This window comes from Pollicipes pollicipes, unplaced genomic scaffold, assembly GCF_011947565.3.
Source record: "Pollicipes pollicipes isolate AB1234 unplaced genomic scaffold, Ppol_2.1 Scaffold_7261;HRSCAF=8764_pilon_pilon_pilon, whole genome shotgun sequence".
In the NCBI taxonomy this organism is placed as follows: Eukaryota; Metazoa; Arthropoda; class Thecostraca; order Pollicipedomorpha; family Pollicipedidae; genus Pollicipes; species Pollicipes pollicipes.
This window is the reverse complement of record NW_023597054.1, coordinates 5809868-5829572: the sequence shown is the minus strand read 5'-3', so window position 1 is coordinate 5829572 and position 19705 is coordinate 5809868. Positions and strand designations below refer to the sequence as shown.

Genomic DNA, 19705 nt, shown 5'->3' with positions numbered 1-19705 from the left:
AGACTATTAGGTAGATTACAGGGCAGAGTTTCCCATATTTATCTAATACCGGGTTAGTGGTATTGGATATCTATAGTTTTTCAGAACATCTCTCCTGAAATGGGTTGTTCAAATGCCGCCCGAGGGATTTATGTTTGTTGCAGGATACGTGGAATTTGGGAAACAACAGTCACAACGTAAACTTCCGAACAAATTCAGGGTGCAGTCGGTAATGGCCGATTTTATAGTAGACCAGTTGCGCACAGCTGTGTGAGATTATGGGCTACCATGTCGGCTCCTATCTGACGAATTCGGTACGTTAAAGTGCTAAAATGTTGCATCATGCCTGGAACTGTTTAAAAGTAGCGTGTTCTGTCTTTCCTCTTCCTGGAGACACATCTGAGCAGGGCAGCACCCTTTAACTCTACAGGATGGGCAATGCACCTTGGTAGGCATTCAAAGCGTTTCGGTTTGAGTACCGTAGCGAGTCTGCGTCTGAGAACCATAGTAATGGGCATATAATATATTCGTCGAGGCTTTGCAGAATATACCGCCCCTTAGCAACTGCTTCAACACAGAGCTCTGATGTCCATAAGTAACAAAATATCAGTCCTAATGGCTTGCCAGGAGGACCGGCTTGAAGCAGCATTTTGCTGTGTCTATTCTAGACATGTTAACCACGGCCGCCGTTCTCAGCAATCGGCATACGAATTGTGCACAAGAAAAATTGACCCACGGCTCATATAAATGTAACAAAACATAATAAGCGTATTTTATTTACAACTAACTTGTGTTGTGACACAAGGGTCCAAGCTCATAATTGTTAACATAATCCTTTCAGAGAATCGGTATCATTTTCTTCCGCACAATTTAAGCTCATCGGATGCATTGGTTTCTGTTCGGCCTCTTTGACCTAACAAAGTCGCGACGGGCTTGTATGCGTTGTTGCGGTGAGGACAAATGAACACCAAGAAAAGTGCCGCGGCAGTCGGGTGGACGTAAAAGCCAGCGGCAGTGGACAGACAGACAAACCAACGGAAAAATTCAACAGGGCGCTGCTACATCGCAGAAGGAGAGGAGCGCGACGAAGGCAGCCTGTGTCGCAGCAGGCGCAAACACGGCAGCGGTGCCTGCAACACAACGGCGGGCGGTGCCAGCGGCTCCGGCCGCCGCGCGCCGTTCACAGCTCGCTCTCGCTGCTCCCGCTAAGTGGGCCGTCCGGCCGGCGGAGAAACCGGCCCCTATAAAGCGGCGCGCCAGAGGCGGCGGCTCAGAGCAGCTCGGACCGCGAGATGAAGACGACGCACGTCACTCTACTGGCGCTGGCCGTGGTCGGCGTCGCCACAGCCGGTGAGTGTGTTGGCGGCGGGGCAGCCACGGACGGACGGGGAGCCGTGCCCGCTGGCTGTGGGCTCGGGGAGCCGTGCCCGTTGGCTGTGGGCTCGGGGAGCCGTGCCCGTTGGCTGTGGGCTCGGGGAGCCGTGCCCGTTGGCTGTGGGCTCGGGGAGCCGTGCCCGTTGGCTGTGGGCTCGGGGAGCCGTGCCCGTTGGCTGTGGGCTCGGGGAGCCGTGCCCGTTGGCTGTGGGCTCGGGGAGCCGTGCCCGCTGGCTGGGGGCTCGGGGGCAGTGTCCGCTGTCTGCCGGCTCGAGGGAGTAGTGTCCGCTGTCTGTGGGCTCGGGAAACCGTGCTCGCTGGCTGTGGGCTCGGGGGGCAGTGTCCGCTGTCTGCCGGCTCGAGGGAGCAGTGTCCGCTGGCTTCCGGCTCGAGGGAGTAGTGTCCGCTGGCTGTGGGCTCGGGAGGCAGTACCCGCTGGCTGCCGGATCGAGGGAATAGTGTCCGCTGGCTGCCGGCTCGGGGGGCAGTGTCCGCTGGATGCCGGCTCGAGGGAGCAGCAGTGCCGGCATGCGGGTCCGGAACGCTCGGATACGACGCTTGGTAATACACCAGACTGTTGTTATCAACGAGTGTTGACCTGCACACATCCATGCATGTGATACCTATGCTCTTATCTCCATATACTGTGTGTCAAATACGGAATGAATAGCCTCCGTTGTATTAGTCATCCAGGTAAAATCGCAAATGACTAGCATATTCTCTAAACGAAACAGAAAATATGACCTTTGTTTGAGTGCTGCACTTTGTGCTGCTGTTGGTGTGCTCGTCTCGTCCCATCTCGAGCCACACCTCTGCGGGGCTGGTGATCTGACCGTGCCACACCTCTGCGGGCTGGTACCTGACTGTGCCACACCTCTGCGGGACTGGTGACCCGACTGTGCCACACCTCTGCGGGCTGTTATCTGACTGTACCACACTTCTGCGGCCTGGTACCTGACTGTGCCACACCTCTGCGGGCTGGTATCTGACTGTACCACACTTCTGCGACCTGGTACCTGACTATACCACACCTCTGCGGGACTGGTGACCCGACTGTGCCACACCTCTGTGGGACTGGTGACCCGACTGTGCCACACCTCTGTGGGACTGGTGACCCGACTGTGCCACACCTCTGTGGGACTGGTGACCCGACTGTGCCACACTTCTGTGGGACTGGTGACCCGACTGTGCCACACTTCTGCGGCCTGGTACCTGACTGTACCACACCTCTGCGGGACCGGTGACCCGACTGTGCCACACTTCTGCGGCCTGGTACCTGACTGTGCCACACCTCTGCGGGACTGGTGACCCGATTGTGCCACACCTCTGCGGGACTGGTGACCTGACTGTGCCACACTTCTGCGGCCTGGTACCTGACTATACCACACCTCTGCGGGACTGGTGACCCGACTGTGTGGTCTCCTCAGGCCCCGTCCAGGTCCGCCGCCGACTGCGCCTGTCGCCCGTCAAGCTGCCGCTGGCCGAGCACGGCCATCCGCGCCAGTTGGACGCGCTCGTGTGAGTGCTGGTCGCTCGTTGACCCCCGGTCACCCCTCGCTGGGAGTGTGCTGTAGGGCTGCGGGCAGCCTGAGACGGTGTGACGTCACTGAGGCGTCGGCAGCGTCGGCCAGTGCTGGTGATCGGGAGCGGGACCCAGCCGTGTCAGACGGTGTGACGTCACTGAGACGTCGGCAGAGCCGGCCAGTGCTGATGATCGGGAGAGGGACCCAGCCGTGTCAAACGGTGTGACGTCACTGAGGCGTCGGTAACGCCGGCCAGTGCTGGTGATCGGGAGCGGGACCCAGCCGTGTCATCGGCACGTCTGTGACGAGAGCAGATCTGGCGTGGGAACACCAGCCGAGCCACCTTCTTCGGCTGGAGGCGCCCGTGCGTGTGCGTTCGTTTGATCAGATAGTATTCAGCGGGAGAGCGACTGCAGGCCGGTCAGCGCGCATTTTCCCCTCAGATGTTCAGTAGTGCCGACCAGGTGGCATCATTTGTCTCGATAACGTCACTGACACAACATTGGATTGCAGTTACCATCTTGGTCCCTCCCCACTCAGTTTAAATATCATACGCATCTCGTGTAAGCAAGATTTTCCGCACATGATGGGCGTCGGCTGCAGAGAGAGAGAGAGAGAGAGAGAGAGAGAGAGAGAGAGAGAGAGAGAGAGAGAGAGAGAGAGAGAGAGAGAGAGAGAGAGAGAGAGAGAGAGAGAGAGAGAGAGAGAGAGAGAGAGAGAGAGAGAGAGAGAGAGAGAGAGAGAGAGAGAGAGAGAGAGAGAGAGAGAGAGAGAGAGAGAGAGATGTGTATATATATACATATATATATATATATATATATATATATATATATATATATATAATGAAGCTGCAGATGACAGAAGCAAGCCCGATTTAGACATGACTCATGTATGAATGTTACTACAACAATCAAAGAATCAAATCGGTTGACCGTGCGTTGCTTTTCAGCATTTGTGTCAGCTAGGTGCAAACAACTCAGGTATTGCATACTCAGTGCGAAGCACACGTAAGATTTCCTGAGCCGTGATGCTGATGTCTTCGGACAGTCGTCAGTCGTCTTGCGAGCTGGCGGCGGATTCCACCTGACTCAGACATGTTGTGGGTTTCTCCCATGCGGTTTATCACGAGTCATTAAAATATTCTTGATTGATTTTCCGACACATCTTTATGAAGTATGACGTCACGATCTTGGGTATTTGAAATGCGCAGGGGTCAAAGTCAACCTATGTCAAAGTAGTATGGCTCAGGCGGTCCCACGGCTCGAAAAGGGGAAGTCTGCATGCAGCGGGAAGTGCGTTATGCTTCATGATGACGAAAATGTATGTGCGTGACGATAGCCCCCAGGTCTAACGCCCTAAATGTCGTGTTGTGACATCTCAACTGCCTATTTCTCATCGGAAAAGGTGCAACCGTGAAGGGTCAGGAGCTGTGCCATCATCACATGCATTGTCCGACGGTGACCACCAGTTGCCGCGTTGGACCATCCCAGAGAGCGCGTGATTGTTAGCAACCTCACTTTTAAATCAAATCCTCCGGTACGTCGCCATAGGTCCAATATTAAACTTATACCAGAGGTGGGACCATAGTACCCAGCATTATTCCAAGCTCGTCTCGAGCGTCAGAAACCTGTGACCACACATACGACTGTGTTGACTTCAGGCCAGCATCGGCCGCTGTCCCGAGGCCATACTTGTGGTGAACTGCACACCATGCTTATCATGAGCTACGTCATGACGTTGATCGTGACCCTGACATTCACGACCGACGCAACTGACAGCGGTAACAATTGTGGTCGTTAGAGTATTTTAAACAACCCCAAAATTGGCAGTCGCCGGACTTTTTCGGACTGTAGTGATTTTCGAGCATGGTGCAGTGACCACCGTGGCTGCAGAGAAATTCGTGATTACCTTGACTGAACTGTGAATTCCTCAGCCCGGTCACCGCCGTGGGATCACTGAATACTGGAGCTTTCTTGAAAGCCGCGACATCGTGCCGGAGGAGACAGTCGCGACCTCAGTGGCATTTGTGACTCACTTGACCCCGTACGACTCGCACATCTCTTGTGACTGGCGTGACGTTTGACTGCCGTGACGTCCGAGCTCAGCGTGTCACTGATGTACTGACCTGGCGCGGGCCATGCCGCCGAGCAGGCCTGTGGAGCCGGAGGAGCTGATCCCAGTGAGCAGCGTCGAGAGCCGGCCGGTGCGCCAGTCCAGCCTGCCCAACTTCCCCGGCGGTTCGCCCCTGCCAGGTGAGAGGCCACGCCGGCTGCCGACGCAGCGGCCCCGGTCGCGTGGTCCCGCGGGCGTGCCCACGGCCTGCGTCCGGTAGCACGGCGGCCGAGCAGCCGCGGCCGGCACCGGCGTGCCTGTGCCTTCGAGCGGATCCCGTCTGAGAGCGCCCCTCCGCGGCGGCCGAGCGGCCGCGGCCGGCGCCGGCGTGCCTGTGCCTTCGAGCGGATCCCGTCTGGGAGCGCCCCTCCGCGGCGGCCAAGCGGCCGCGGCCGGCGCCGGCGTGCCTGTGTCTTCGAGCGGATCCCGTCTGGGAGCGCCCCTCCGCGGCGGCCAAGCGACCGCGGCCGGCGCCGGCGTGCCTGTGCCTTCGAGCGGATCCCGTCTGAGAGCGCCCCTCCGCGGCGGCCCGTGTATACCCAGCTGGCCACGAGTCAGGGTGGCCGGCGAGCGGTGCGTCACTGCCAGCCTCAGCGGCCGACCCCGCGCGGCGGCTGACCTCGCGGGCGGCTGACCTCGCGCGGGGGCTGACCTCGCGCGGCGGCTGACCTCGCGGGGCGGCTGACCTCGCGCCGCGGCTGAACTCGCGGGGCGGCTGACCTCGCGCCGCGGCTGACCTCGCGCCGCGGCTGACCTCGCGCCGCGGCTGAACTCGCGCGGTGGCTGACCTCGGTGACGTGGAGAGGTCACTGAGATGACCGGATACCGTGAAACGGCGCGATGCGGCACGATGTGGGCTAGTAGGCGTCAAATCGTGGTCGACGTACGATTCCTCGGCGCTATGCCACGGGGGAATTGAAGACCGGCCTGCGTTCGGAATCAGAGAGTCAGTGATTCGTCAGGTTAGCTTCTCCAAACCAGTTTTGCGTCCGATGGAAAGAGAGCTCCTCTCGGCTTATGGTGACTAATTGAAGACCACAGTCAAGCAGTGTCCGCACAGATAGTAGCAGGAAAGTCCCTGGTGTATAGCATGCCACTAATCTATGATGATTACGGCAACCTGTTAGAGCCACTGAAATTTATAATAGCATTCTGGATGGCCATGCAATTATACAACGACAACCATTATTTCTCGCACGGCTGTTATACCATGTGCACCTTCTGTGAAACGAAGTGCAACCCAACAGAGGCGTATCCCATGGAGAGGCACTGGGGCACGTGTCCCTGCACTTCTTGACACATTTTTAATTCATTGATGTGCGTGTGACTACAAAGCGACGGTTAAAAAAAAAATCGAGGTGACGCGCCAAAATAAGTAGATTGAAAACATACCATGGTGTCCTACTCGGTGCTAAGGCCCTAAGCTCATTGCAAAATCCTGCGCCCCTGCCGCCCAAGTAGGTGTGCTCCCACAATTTCGAATATTTGCACTGTTGCGTTCCTTTGGGTATTTTCCTTACAGCCCACTGTAATTTTGGATATGGTCAACAAAAGATTGTTTAATGTTACCGGGTTCACCTTAGAGATGATTTACATGAAAGTGTGACACGAATAGCGAGATCTACCTCTCACCTACCTCATCATCCCACCAAACTGAGCAGCCAGCACGACCAACATCGAAATTTAAATGAACGGAGATTCGTGCGAAGTTAGATCCTTCCCGCTTATCCACGTTTGGCTCCAGACAGTTATGGTACAACCTAAATTAACAAGAGGACACGGAAAGCAGTCCTCGGTGCAGAGATGGCGCCCCCACTTCTGACGGCTGAGGAAAGGGGCCTTTGCAGGTTTGCCGCACCTGCGCCGCAAGCGTCAGATCACCGAGAAGCTGCGTCAGATGCTGAGCGCACCGTACCGGGGCGGCGTGCCGATCAGCCTAGACCCGTTGATGAGGGGCAACCAGCGCCTGCAGCGCAACCCTGGCCAGTTCCTCGGCGTCAACCCACCCGCCAGCGATGTGCTGCGAGGTCCCCGCCCCCAGCAGCAGGACTTCAGACGAGAAGGACAGGCATTCCAGCAGCCACCACAGCAGCACCAGCAGCAGGAGCGAGACTTTAGAAGAGACGGACAGTCGCTCCAGCAGCCGCCACAGCAGCAGCAGCAGCAGCAGCAGCAGCGAGACTTCAGAAGAGACGGACAGTCGTTCCAGAAGCCACAGGAGCAGGAGCAGCAGGACTTTAGACGGAATGAGCAGTCCTTCCAGCAGCCACAGCGTCAGCAAGAATCCCTCCGACGAAAAGAGCAATCGTTCCAGCAGCCTAAAGACGCACAGCAAACGTTTCAGCCACCCCAGACCTCCGAGCGTTTCGCACAGCCACCGCACAAGATCCCTGAGCGCCAGGACTTTCATCAGGAACAAAATTTCCGTCAGGAGCAAGAATTCCACCGGGAGCAGGACTTTCGACAGGGCCAGGGCTTCCAGCCGCCGCCGGCGCCGCGTCAGCCGGCGCGCCAGCCCGCCAGACCGCACAATGGCTTCGTGCCCGCCAACGGCGGCTTTCCTTCCAACTTCTTCAGCCAGATCCGGCGCAACTTCTTCGGTGTCGGCGCGCAGAACCACCGCCAAAAGAGAGACGCCGGTGAGAGCCCGGATGACGTCATCACGCCGGGTCAGGGTGCCCGGTGACGTCATGCTGGCCGGCGGCGAGCGGCGAGGACGCGGACTGTGGCCTGCCAAAGTCGCCGTCGGTAGCTGGTGCACGACGTCGCGCCAACGTTTGACTAGCTAAGATCATCACTTCACAGAAATTACGCATCCCTCAGCGGTCTCTACGGAACAACCCAGAGGGCTGAGGCTTTGCGATTCTTATCCGCTAAGCAGGAGGTTCTCCTTACAAGGTTTCTCTCATGACAGTCATTTCTGAACATGGACTCGTTTTTCCGTAATGAACTCCAGCCCAGTCAGTTTGTGAGAGGAGGAGGTCAATGACTGAAAGTGGGTTGCTGTGGAACAAAGTGCACTTTTACATTGCTCCGTGAAGCCACCACCGTTGCTGCTGCTGCTCTCACTGTTCAAATGCACGACATGCACGCATCATATTTTGACATTTGTGGATACACACACGTAATGTGTCGTGTTCACGATTTACCTGCTCTAAGCTGGAAGCTGCTATGCTCGCCAACTCCTGTCAACACTCCATTGGCCTCTAACTGAGCACGCAGTAGCACCGCCGCTGGGCATCGAACCAACCGCCGTCTCCGTCTTCCGCAGACGCGCCTAATAACGGCGAGGTCGGTTTCTTCGAGATGCCACCCGGCTTCCCGAACATTAACAGCCTGGGCGGCTTCAGCGACAACTTCGAACGCTCCCAGTCAGACGGTGAGAGGTCGGGGATACGGAGAGAGCGCCGGAGGGCTGGAGGGTGGACAGGGTACGGCAGGCCAGGGCCGGGTAGGGAACGAGGGAAAGGGCGCGGCACTGACAGAAAACGAGGTGCAAACACATGCAAACAATACATAGGGAATATCCCGGTGAATCATGTCTTTTGTGCCAATTATTCTGCTTACCTTCGGTTGAGTGGGTTACCGCAAGTATCCTAACGCATTGGGTGCAAACGTGACCATTGCCATCGAAGACCAGTAACAAGCAAGTTGTGTTGATGCGAACAGTAGGTCTTAACCAGATTTGCTTGGTTGGCCAGCAAACTTCACTGCTGCCGTGTAGTCTGGTCATGACTCCATCACTGTACCCAGGGCAGCTGGCCGCTTATGACGCCGCATCAGTTGTCGCGAGGCGCGCTCCCTGACGCCAGCTCTGCTCCCCACCAGTGAACAACATCGAGGTGATCCCGATCCAGTTCCCGGAGTCGCAGTTCCAGTCGCGTCAGGACGCGCCGGCGTCGGATTTCCACGCCGTTCCAGTGAGTGGTCCGCCCACCGCCTGCCGTGCCGGGCCCGGCAGACGCCAATGGGCCGGCACGGCGACGTTTTCGAGAGCGCCCCGGCTGGGGGCGCCCAACGGCCACCTGCCACCACTTTTGAGGCGGCGCTGACTTTCACAAGGGGAGACGAATGCTGTTCGCGGTGCCGTCTTTTTGTGTGCCGCCCCGCAGAGAAGAGTAATAATCAGATAGCTGATCAGGCCGATGTAACCTCCACCGCATGCCGACCGGAACGCTTTCGCTCTCGCGGTGAAAGTTGCGTTATTTACCTAGCGCGATGCTTAGCGCCATCTAATGGCTCGCGCGTCAGTGACTCCAGGGCAGCAACAACAGTGAAGTCTTACGTGTGACGTGATAGTCATGTCAAGCCCTTCGCTCGCGGCTTTCCAAACCGTTCCAGATGCAGTTTTGTGCCTAATGAGATCGTGCACCTACGATTAGCTCAGGAGCTGAACTTCTTACAAATATAAATATGCAGTGACTCCTCAAAAACTCCGTGTCAAGCCTGCTTATAGGCAACCGGTCCAGCGTAGACGCAGTGCATATTTTCCAAACCTGCTAGGTCAGTGTGTGCGTGTGTGTGTGTGTGTGTGTGTGTGTGTGTGTGTGTGTGTGTGTGTGTGTGTGTGTGTGTGTGTGTGTGTGTGTGTGTGTGTGTGTGTGTGTGTGTGTGTGTGTGTGTGTGTGTGTGTGTGTGTGTTGCATCGATTGATTGCAATGATGCATTGATATCTCATCGTCAGACGAGATGTGTTCATCATGCTCGTTTTACCTCGATGTTGACCGGCCTTGCGCATTTGCGGACGGTGCGGTACTGCTTAACTATTCCATAGCCATTCCAATGTGATGCCAACTCGCGCTTGCCGCGGTAGCTCAGCAGTGTGGCTCAGCGGAGGGCACATCTCCAGCTCAGTGTAATTCGCCCTGACGTTCCAGGACCGCAGCTAGGAGCCCAATGAACTGACCCCGTTTTCAGCACGCCAGGTGAGCACAGGTCAAAGTCGATCCTACGTTGTTTAAGGAAATAGCGCCACAAGGCCCGCATACGAGTGGTTTACTTATGGAACGATTTAGTTTCGGCTCATCATTTTGGAGTCTGTGTAAGCTGACCACAAGGTACATCAGGGGTCCGTGCGACACAAGGTACATCAGGGGTCCGTGCGACGCAAGCCAGCAAACTGAACTATCCGCTGCGGGGCTGCCGCACCCTGAGAAGCCGACATTCCGGAAGAAAAGAAAGTTAAGCAGATTACCATGCAATATGGGGTGTCAGAGTCTGACCAGTGTCGGAGCAGGCGCGATAGCTGGGTGACGGCGTGCTGCGCCTGGCCGGGTACAACGCCTGCCCACGCGGGCGGACACTCGCCTTAGCTGGTACCGCGCCGCCGCTCTCTATGCGCTGCCCCAGGCGGTCTCTGTCGAGCCGCGACACGACAAAAAGTGAGAGTGGAGCACGTCACTGGCCACCCGGTGAAACTCCACCAGATTTATGGGGCGCCGTCGGGCCGTCCACCCTGCCCTTCCGAGCGTCTGGGACATGTGGCGATTACTGCCGACGCCCGGACGCGAGTAGCGACATATGCGGCGGGCCAATGTCGTTTTGGTCCACCACCTGTTCCAGAGTAAATACGATTGCAACTGGCAATGCAACAACTGTAATTGTATCGTCTGACAAAGACCTCATCTTCCGTTTCAGGTACCCAAGGAGTGGCCCTGAGAAACCGACCCCTCGCCACCTCCAGTCATCAGCGCCTCCCCGCCCATTTCAGTCGCGTCATCGCCGTGACCTACGCACGGCGCCGTTCACGCCGCCGGGCTGGGGGCAGCGGACGGCACGCAACCACCGCGGTCCGCCGCCGCCGGCGTACCCGGGGCACAACAGCGGCCGCTCGGGGAGCGGCCGGTACCAGCTGCCGCTCAGCCCAGTACCGTACCGGGCGCCGTTTGACGAGCAGGTGCGGCCCGCGCCGCCACCGCCGCCGCCCAGCGCGCCGCAGCGCGACTTCTTCTCGCACTTCTCGGAAGCGTTCCCGGCGCAGACGGCGCGCGCCAGCCACCTCGGCTCGGGCAACTACGTCATCCTGCGCGGCGGAACCTTCGTGGACGGCTATGGGTACCCGGAGAACCAGCCGGCGCCGCGGCCGCCGCCTTACTCTGACTACCGGCGGCCTAACATCTTCGAAAACTTCCGTGACTTCGCCGAGTTCGCGCATGGCTCGGAGCACTCGTACCGGCTGGCGTTCCCCGAGCACGTCCGCATGAACACGGCCGAGACGAGCACAGCCGAGACGACCGCGTCGAGCGGCGTTCCGGGCGGCGCGCCCGGACAAGACACGGCTGCCAACATCCAGGACATCCTCTCCAGCGGCGCGTCCGGACACGGCATGGCTGCCAACATCCAGGACATCCTCTCCGAGATCAGCAACGACGTACAGACGGACAGCAGCGTCGACAGCAAAACCAGCCACGTCAAGAAGCGTGTGCTGCAAGACAAGCGGCTGGCGCTGAGGCGGCGTCAGGAGAAGGAGGCGCGCCTCATCACCAAGAGCGAGCTGCCGCCGCCGGAGGACCCCATGGTTGCCACGTACTGACGGAGTGGAGGCTGATCGGTTCCCCGCACCGCTACCTGCTCCAGCGTGGACCGCCGTTCTCGTCCGGCGAGCCGCCGTTCCCGCGCCGCTCAGCTCATCCATCACGAGTTTCTCCCGCAGCCCTTTGCTTTCGTTGCGTCCACAGCTGCCTCGTCAGTGAAGCATGGCGCGACTGGTGTCCGGGCATCGCCGCCAGAGAAAGTCCCGCGGCCAACCACCAGCCTGCTGCTGACTGACTTTCACTCTCCACCGGCCGGCGGAGCGGCGCGCGCGCGCGCACCGCGTCGTCACGCCTGGCCGCCGCCGCCAGTACAAAAACGGCGCGGCACCGTCACCAACGCCGCACGGCGCGTGGCGCGCGCACGACAGCCGACCGATGCCTCGCCGGCGGCGAGGAAAGGGGGCGCTGGAGACTGTCGCCGGAGATGGGGAGAGCTACAGGACAGGTGGAGGTCACACGGGTACCTGTCGTCTGACGACGTACCCTTGGTTTGTCTCGAGCGCGGTCAAGCGAAATGGGGAACTTTTACTAGCACTCCATGTCTTTCATAATTGTTATTACATGTTTAAGGTCATGTGTAGTGTTCGGTGACGTAGATGTTTGTTTGGAACTGGCACAATTAACTACCAATTGTTTGTGGTGAATTTGAGTCCCGGATCGAGTCTAAATGTCTTCAAAAGTCCTGCTACTGCCCAAAAAAAGTGTTGTATTGATAATCAAACAGCAACTTGTGGCAACTCAAAATCGCAACCGCAAACAAATAGAAGATTGCGCATGTTATTGCTCTAGCGATTGTGTTGCTGAGAATGTTCGTTATTTGTTCTACTCGATGATGGAGTTGGAGAACGAACTTGATGTAACTCTGTTAGTCATCTTCTGCTCTCATCGTTTGTGTGCGAATGCTGAAGTGCAAATCCGTGTTTGATGACTTGTATGAAAGCATGTCTTTGGTGAATTTGTAGTGGCTACTGTTACGTTGGCAAGAAAATATCTTCAAAATACCACCACCTTCTTATTTCAAGATCGGCACGGACGCCCGTTCCCCGCACAGCCCGCGCCGTGGGTGCCCCGATGAGACTGGCACGAATATCAGACGTTCAGGCGTATCAGCGTACTCTACATATAAGTGCCGCCACCGCTGGAAGAACTATCGCGGGGCAATATCAACATTTCTTAATAACAGCTGGTATAATAAATTTAATGGGGAAAGCGCACGCGAGTGGCGGTTCCGTGCATTGGTGGGGACTATCAGCACCTTGCATAGACATTCTGTCTTAAAGCGGTGTTTTTGCCAGAGGAGACAATTGGTAACTTTTCTGTAGTTTCCAGTAATAGCACCGGAGACTGGTGCAAACACCTATAGAAAAATCGTCAATAAAGGCTACACTCACACCCAGAGTGGCTTCTGAGCCAGATTGCCGGGTGTATCAAGGCTGGCTCTCGGCTAACTAGCTTGTTAGTTAGCCGCCGATCGGTCCGCTGCCCGTGCATGGCAGCCGTAGCCGACTCCAGCCGGCGGTGTTAAGGGTAAGGAGCTGTTGAAAAATCAATGTGCATGGATTCCGAACGTGCATTTGAGATGCCTGAATTTACTCAGTCAACCAGTCGGCCACGATTTCATAATCCTGCTGGCCATTGACTGCAAGCGTTTTATTTTCCAGATTTTATTAATCTTCGAAAAAGCTATTACGTGTGATGAAAACGCTTAGCATGAGCAATTTCCGGAAAATCGCAGAACGTTATGGAAAACAATCTTTACATTTAGTTGCAATGGTAAACAAGGTCAATGATAAAACCTATCATTTGCGTATGTTTGAGGGAAATCCTGATGGCGATGGGTCTAAACGATCATTTTCAAAGGTGCACTATTTTAGGGGACAGCAAAATGCTGCTCTATAACCCTAGCATGCCACTGGCTACTTTAATTACCAGCGAGACCTTTGGGAAATTCCCCATGACCTGGCAGACTATGGAAAATTTACCAAGATGTACGGACATCAAGTAACTATCTAAACTGGGTTGATTGAATTTTGAAAGATACGAGACGAACGTTTTTCTCAAGGCACAAAGGCAAAACCAGTCGTCGGACAATGGATCAGCCAATAGCTATCAGGTAGTCGCAAAGTTGTCTTGCCGGCTAGCCGCCGTTCCCGGCCAGAGGACCTTTTGTTTGACGCCGCAAAGGATTACACTATTGACTACAAATATGCATTGCCTACTGCCGAAAGAAAGATAATGAAAAACGTAAACTCATACGAAGTAAATGAAAAGAAGCGTAACCGAAGCTACTGGGAAAGAGCGAACGCTGTAAGTGGGCGCCGCGGTCTGAATTGTTGGCCGACTGTTCGCCACCGATTTCCCTCCAGAACCGGCATGCCGAGCCTTACCGACGGCGGCGACGGCGATGCGGCGGCGACAGCACGAGCGACAGAGATACGGGGCTCCAGCCAGCGTGACAGAAGCAGATAGCAGAAAATGCATTTAAAACTAGCTAGGAAGCACTATACGAGACGACAGGGCAATTTTAAAATGGCAACCAAAACCACGTAGACTTACGGTGGAGTCAGGTGCTGAGACGCAAACAAATACAGTGGACTGTCATTTCGTCCATGCTGTCATTTGCCACACCACCACCCATGCTATCATTTCCCACCACCACCACCCATGCTCTCATTTGCCACCACCACCACCCACGCTCTCATTTGCCACCACCATGACCCATGCTCTCATTTGCAGGTTATCACACTTACGACAGCTGCAGCAATCACACGCCGTCAGTCCAATACGCTAAAAGTCAAATTGCCTTCAAAAGCGAGATTAATGTAGCGAGCAAAGATCATTTGCTAAAAGCATGTGTTCTTTGTTAATTTTTCAGGCATAATCCGAATCTGTACTCTTTTTGTGTTGTAAGCGTTACACCAATCACATTCTTAATATACCTGATTCATTCACCAAATATAATCGCCGATTGGTAACCTGTTTAGTCGGAGTCGGTAAGAATCGTCTTGTCTTCTTGTAGACATCAGGAGACTCCGGGAGGGCACTGTTGTACAAAGGCGAACACCGTTTCCGACTGTGCCCTCTTGTCCCTGATAGTTCTCTGGCAATGCAAATTGATCATTGATCACCGACGAACAGATCAAGCGGTAAATGGTGGGGGTTTGGGCTGAGGCCTTCTCGACACTGCGCCGCGGTGGTTTTGCGGTGGGCTGGACGTCGCTGACGGTCGCGATGCTATTAGCTACCAACTCGAATGAACGTCACATTATTATCTGAAGACATTACATTACCACACACTGAATCGTATACTGTTAGTCTCATGGTACTTGTTTCCTGACAGTTACACGAGTTTCAGTGATGGAGACGGCTGTGGAGCCGGTGACGAGAGTATTGCCGGCTTGCCGGCCCGTAGACCAGGCCACCAGCTATGTGACGTCACCAAGTGGGCGTCGGGAGCGGTGACGTACTTGAAATAGCTAGTCGCCGGGCTGGACCGAGCCCCAGCCGACTACATCCGGCCTGCCATGCTGGACGGATACTTCGCGTCACTACATCTCTGTAGATTTCTAGCAACATCAGACTCCAAGGGCGCAGGCGGGCCTTTTGTCCTGGCCATCAAAACGTCCACCAAAATCCCGCAAGTCTTGTTTTGCCGTGACCACCACTCCATACCTGGGAATATTCCATAAGGTGACGAAGTCTGGCTTTGTTAGCAGCTTGGTGGCGCTCCGTGGTGGGTTCAAAGCCTGCGACAGCCTAAGCCTCTTTTGAGGTAGTCACTTTTTGTCGTTGCTTTATGCACACTGTTGCTGACGTCTTCCAGTTAAATAGGGATAGTAGTATGGAGCACACGTTGAAGGGCTGAAGTCTCTCCGACTGAAGAAGACACTTTACCCATGAGGAGAAGGAGGTGAAACCACTCAACTTGCGGCGAAGTCCCGCTGCCTCGCAATCGTGTCTCCCCAGTATGCAGCCTAGTTGTGTACGTAGCGGCCTGTCCCATCCTGAGATATCATGTCCATGCAGAACACGGACAAACGTCTTCAGCCAGAAATACAGGGACGAAAATTAATTATATTGCTTAGAGCGACAATTCGCAATTTTTGATAGACGTCTTACATACCACCCTAAAATAAACACTTAAAATGAAAACAGGAATTCAAAGTCTCTCATTTTTTGCAAAAACTGATTTAAATGGTCCAAACGCAGGGAGAAAACCGGTGCTCTACATTCCCACATCTTCGGAGTATTCCGGATTTGTATGGGATTTTGAACTGAAATGCCAGTCCTGAAAATCATTCGGTGCAGTTCATAGCCCTACCCTTCTGAACATCTAAGCCCCTCTAGTTTTTTAGCTACCCGCCCGCAAAGATGTACACACTATTTCAGGTATACTTTTTTAAGGTCACCCCGGAACCCATGACGCCATAATAACGTCATTCAAACGCTGCCACTCCATTAATTATGCGGCGATCAAGGAAAAACAATATAATTGTCAAGGCCTTCATATCTGGCGTTCGTGAGCGCGATTTCCAAATATATCGGTCGTCAATTGGCTCTCAATCAATGTTGTGCAGGGTGCGGTGACACAATGAAACAACGACACATCGGGCAGCATGTCTACCAAACATAGAAATATCGTTGTCTAGAGCAGGCTTTTCTTCTAAGCAGTACGTACATCACTATAAGTGGGCTTTTTTCATCATATCTGATGCTTGATTCAATACCTTCAAATGTGGAACATTCCATTCAAAGGCTGCCAACACTAATCAAACAACAGGTGAGCTGTATACGCGTATGAGTGAAACTTCCTGTTCATCAGGAATGTCTCAGCCCCGTCCCCTCGACAAAAATATCCTAACTTTAGCGTGGGCCTATGAGCGTTGCGAAAAATTGACCATCAAACCAATTGTAAGCGCTTAGCTTGCCAGGAGGTCAAGCTAGCACCGGCGGCGTGTCACAACGCCGTGTGACATGTGTAATGTCTCCCGGTAATTCTATCCTGACTGCGCCCCTGTCCACTTTCACGTGATCAGTGCAACAATTAGGTGCACGATTAGTCTCCCTGCCAACTCGTAAGACGAAGCTTTTTCGTCGGCGGTAATGGCGTTATACCATTCACAAATCAATTGTGTACGCCTTGTACCACACGATAGCTAAAAAGATAGTATATCAAACTCTCGCTTTTTATTCTCGTTTTAAAAATGATATGCCTAAGGAGCAATTTCTTTCACCACACTCAATTCCAGAGCCTTCGCTGCAATCCCATTACCTCAATTCAAATCCTATCGTAAACGCGAGCAGTTACCTTTACACTCATTGGAAACATTCCTCTGTCAGCGCGCCGTCAGGGTTCTCATTACGACTGAAATATACCTTACAGCACGGTGCTTTGGCAGAAATATCAACAAATATTTCGTGTGCACAGGCGAAACCCAGCGAAAAGTGAACACGTTAAGGAAAACTTGGGTCATCAGCAGGGTCCGAACCTAACACATCTCGTCTTTATAAAAAAGGAATGTGAAGCACGTCGTCGCGTCCCTTTAATGGAGCACCAGCGACCGCATTATCCATGTTAGCGCCCAGAGGCCACGACGGAACCGCGATTCGAACCCGGGTCCAGAGGCGCAGGCAGGGACGGGCACAAGGGGCACGTGCCCCCTCCCCTTAGGTTCCGTGAGGGCCTTCGGGCTCCTTGGAACCTACGATTTAGGACCCGATTTGAGGGGCCGAAGGGCCCGAAAGACCGGCCAGAGGTCCCATTTAGGGATCCCGACCACCAGAGCCGGGCACTCCAATGCCAGCCAGAGGGCCCGCGCGATGATCAGCGGCACACTGAGTCAATAAGGGCTTATATTTCGGTCAGACACCATCAGTGACGCACAGTCGGCCCCGCGGCGGCATGGGTATTAAGGGCCCATTTCTCAAGCAGGGATAAAGCCGAAGCCAGTGATTTAAATTGCTCGGGGCCCCACAGCGCCTATAAGGGGTGCTGTGTTGTTAAGGGGCCCCAAGCCGGCCAGAAGCATTGCTCGAGGAGACCCGAAGAGCCTAAAGGGCGCGTCGGGTCCAACGATCATGAACGCGATTGAAGGGTCTAAGGGCATAAAGGGCTGGTCAGAGTCCTATTTAAGGGCTTCGGCCTGCGAAGACGGCCCTCAAATAATGGTAAGAGGGAGCGGAATGGTCCAACGTGATATGATGCTGCCCTCTATGGGCGTCCGGATCGGCCAGGGGACGCCGCCCGTCTCGCCAGAATGACAGCCGGAAAACACACCGCGGTAGGACGGAATGGTCCTTCAGTCCTTGATCGGCAATAACCATGTGCCTCGTTGTGTTGTTCTCATGGGGCTCCTTTACCGGAATGAGATAAGGGGTCTCATCAGTGTAAAATGGAGTGGGTCGAAAAGAGCTCAAAACGCACAAAGCCATCCCATGTTTGTCTGAGAACGTTCATTCTTTTGCAAAATAGACGAGTGAAGTAAATAACATCAAAAGATTTTAGCCTGCGCCTTGGATGCCGGAAGTGTAGTGGTTAACGCGCCTGCGTTAACCACTGCGCGTCTGGGAAACCACGGGCACGGGTTTCGATTCCGCGCGGTGCCCGCCCTTTTCGCCAGGGTGAGACAGGCAACGCCATGTAGCCCCAGCAGCTGAGTACCTCATAAAGCCCCATGCCACACCCGTAATCCCGGGTAGCTAGGATAGCAATGGCTTGGGTTGCAATTTTCGTAAAACCGAACGGCGTTGCCTACTGCAAGTAACGCCAGCGGGCAGGCGCCGTGCGCGCAACAATGACCATCGTAAAACAATGTTCCTGAATGTCCTTCAAAATTGATTCGCACAGTTCGAAGACAACACTGGGCGAATTTTTTTTTTACAAATTGGAGATTGTCCTCTGGACAGCTTAATAGTTCAGTAACACGGAAAAAAAATCAGCTGTACTCTTCCAGTTGCACAACCAGATTTCGCTTTACATACGTCATTGTCACCATTGTAAAAACCGCACAAGTGAAAGATGTGCCTGGAATATCTCTAAATATGCGATTTGGTGTCCAAAAGTGTTAAAATATTTTCTCAAATGCGTCATCATTTTAGTCCACCTGTTGACCACGGCGTAGTGTTAGCCACGAAGCCGACGCTGCACGACCTGAGGAGACTGCAACACCTGGCGTCGAGGTTTTGTTTTTAAAATATGAGGGCGCGCATGCTCAAACTGCGTTACATATTTCGCACCACCAATCGATTCTGACTAAATATTGACCACATCCAGACAAAAAACTGGGCTTTTTTTTTGCTCAACTTTGGGACTGTCCTTTGGCCAGATATACAGCTGCAACAGCGTGAAAATAAATTTCGCCTTTACTTTTCCAGTTTCACCTCCAGACTTAAGCACCACTTCGCGGTGCTGTAAAGATTTATAGAGTGCTGTTCTTACCCTCAGTCTAAAAATCGCAACGATGACATAGACGCCAGGGCTACCTTCTAAATGTATGATGGAAGTGGTAAAGCGTTCAAAGATCCTTTTTTAAAAGAGTCATTTTCGTTTGCCCGTTGGGCACGGCTTAATATTAGCCACAGGGCCGACGCTGCGCGACCTATGAAGACTACAGTGCCTGGCGTCAACATTTTTGTTCCTGAGATTTGCAGGCACGCATGCTCAAAGTTGCGTCACATGATTTGTTTCACTTAATGATTCTGACGGAAAGTTGAACATTCCCAAACAGGCATGCCTCGGCCATGTCAATACAAATTATTGACCCATTTTAATCTGCAATCCACATTCGCGGAATCCTTGCTATCCCTTACGATTCAAATAAAACTCTCACGAAATTTTGGAGTTCTCTCAGTTTAAAGAGCCCTCGGGACCAATGTAAAATGAGGAACGCCGGCGGTTTATTTCATACATCCATTTAACGAATGACTTTTTTCATCTTACTGACTTTTAACTGCAGACAGAATTGATCTAGCCGTAACGTCTGACCTTTATTCCAGTTATAGAAGGAAAAATGTGTGATAATATGTGTATATTTTTCACTCATCTGAAATCTAAGAAAAACATGCCCTCACTAACAAATGGGCCATACCAAATAGCCGGCGATTTCTTTTTTTTGGGGGGGGGCCTTTGTCAAACTGGCGTCCCTCCCCTTGACAAAATTTCTGGCCGCGCCCTTACCCGGGCCC

The 19705-nt window shown here is 54.1% G+C and overlaps 1 protein-coding gene across 2 annotated transcripts; it reads left to right on the top strand.

The window, feature by feature from the left end:
* Positions 1 to 1248: 1248 nt before the first annotated feature.
* On the top strand, positions 1249 to 11811 carry LOC119112160 (mediator of RNA polymerase II transcription subunit 15). 2 transcript variants are annotated; one of them, XM_037236214.1, is made up of 7 exons: positions 1249 to 1329; positions 2781 to 2871; positions 5028 to 5128; positions 6836 to 7627; positions 8260 to 8367; positions 8817 to 8908; positions 10699 to 11811. In XM_037236214.1, exons 1-7 carry the CDS (start codon positions 1272 to 1274, stop codon positions 11518 to 11520), a joined length of 2064 nt encoding a protein of 687 aa, XP_037092109.1. In that variant the 5' UTR covers positions 1249 to 1271; the 3' UTR covers positions 11521 to 11811. The 2 variants fall into 2 exon arrangements, with proteins under 2 accessions (XP_037092109.1, XP_037092110.1); XM_037236215.1 differs by lacking the exon at positions 6836 to 7627.
* Positions 11812 to 19705: the final 7894 nt, after the last annotated feature.

What these genes read in the sequence shown, in the direction of transcription:
- LOC119112160 (XM_037236214.1), top strand. Translation starts at nt 1,272, where the DNA reads ATGAAGACGACGCACGTCACTCTACTGGCGCTGGCCGTGGTCGGCGTC. An exon ending in GGTCGGCGTCGCCACAGCCG is followed by an intron (nt 1,330 to 2,780) that starts GTGAGTGTGTTG and finishes TGGTCTCCTCAG; the next exon opens with GCCCCGTCCAGGTCCGCCGC. An exon ending in CGGCGGTTCGCCCCTGCCAG is followed by an intron (nt 5,129 to 6,835) that starts GTGAGAGGCCAC and finishes GGGCCTTTGCAG; the next exon opens with GTTTGCCGCACCTGCGCCGC.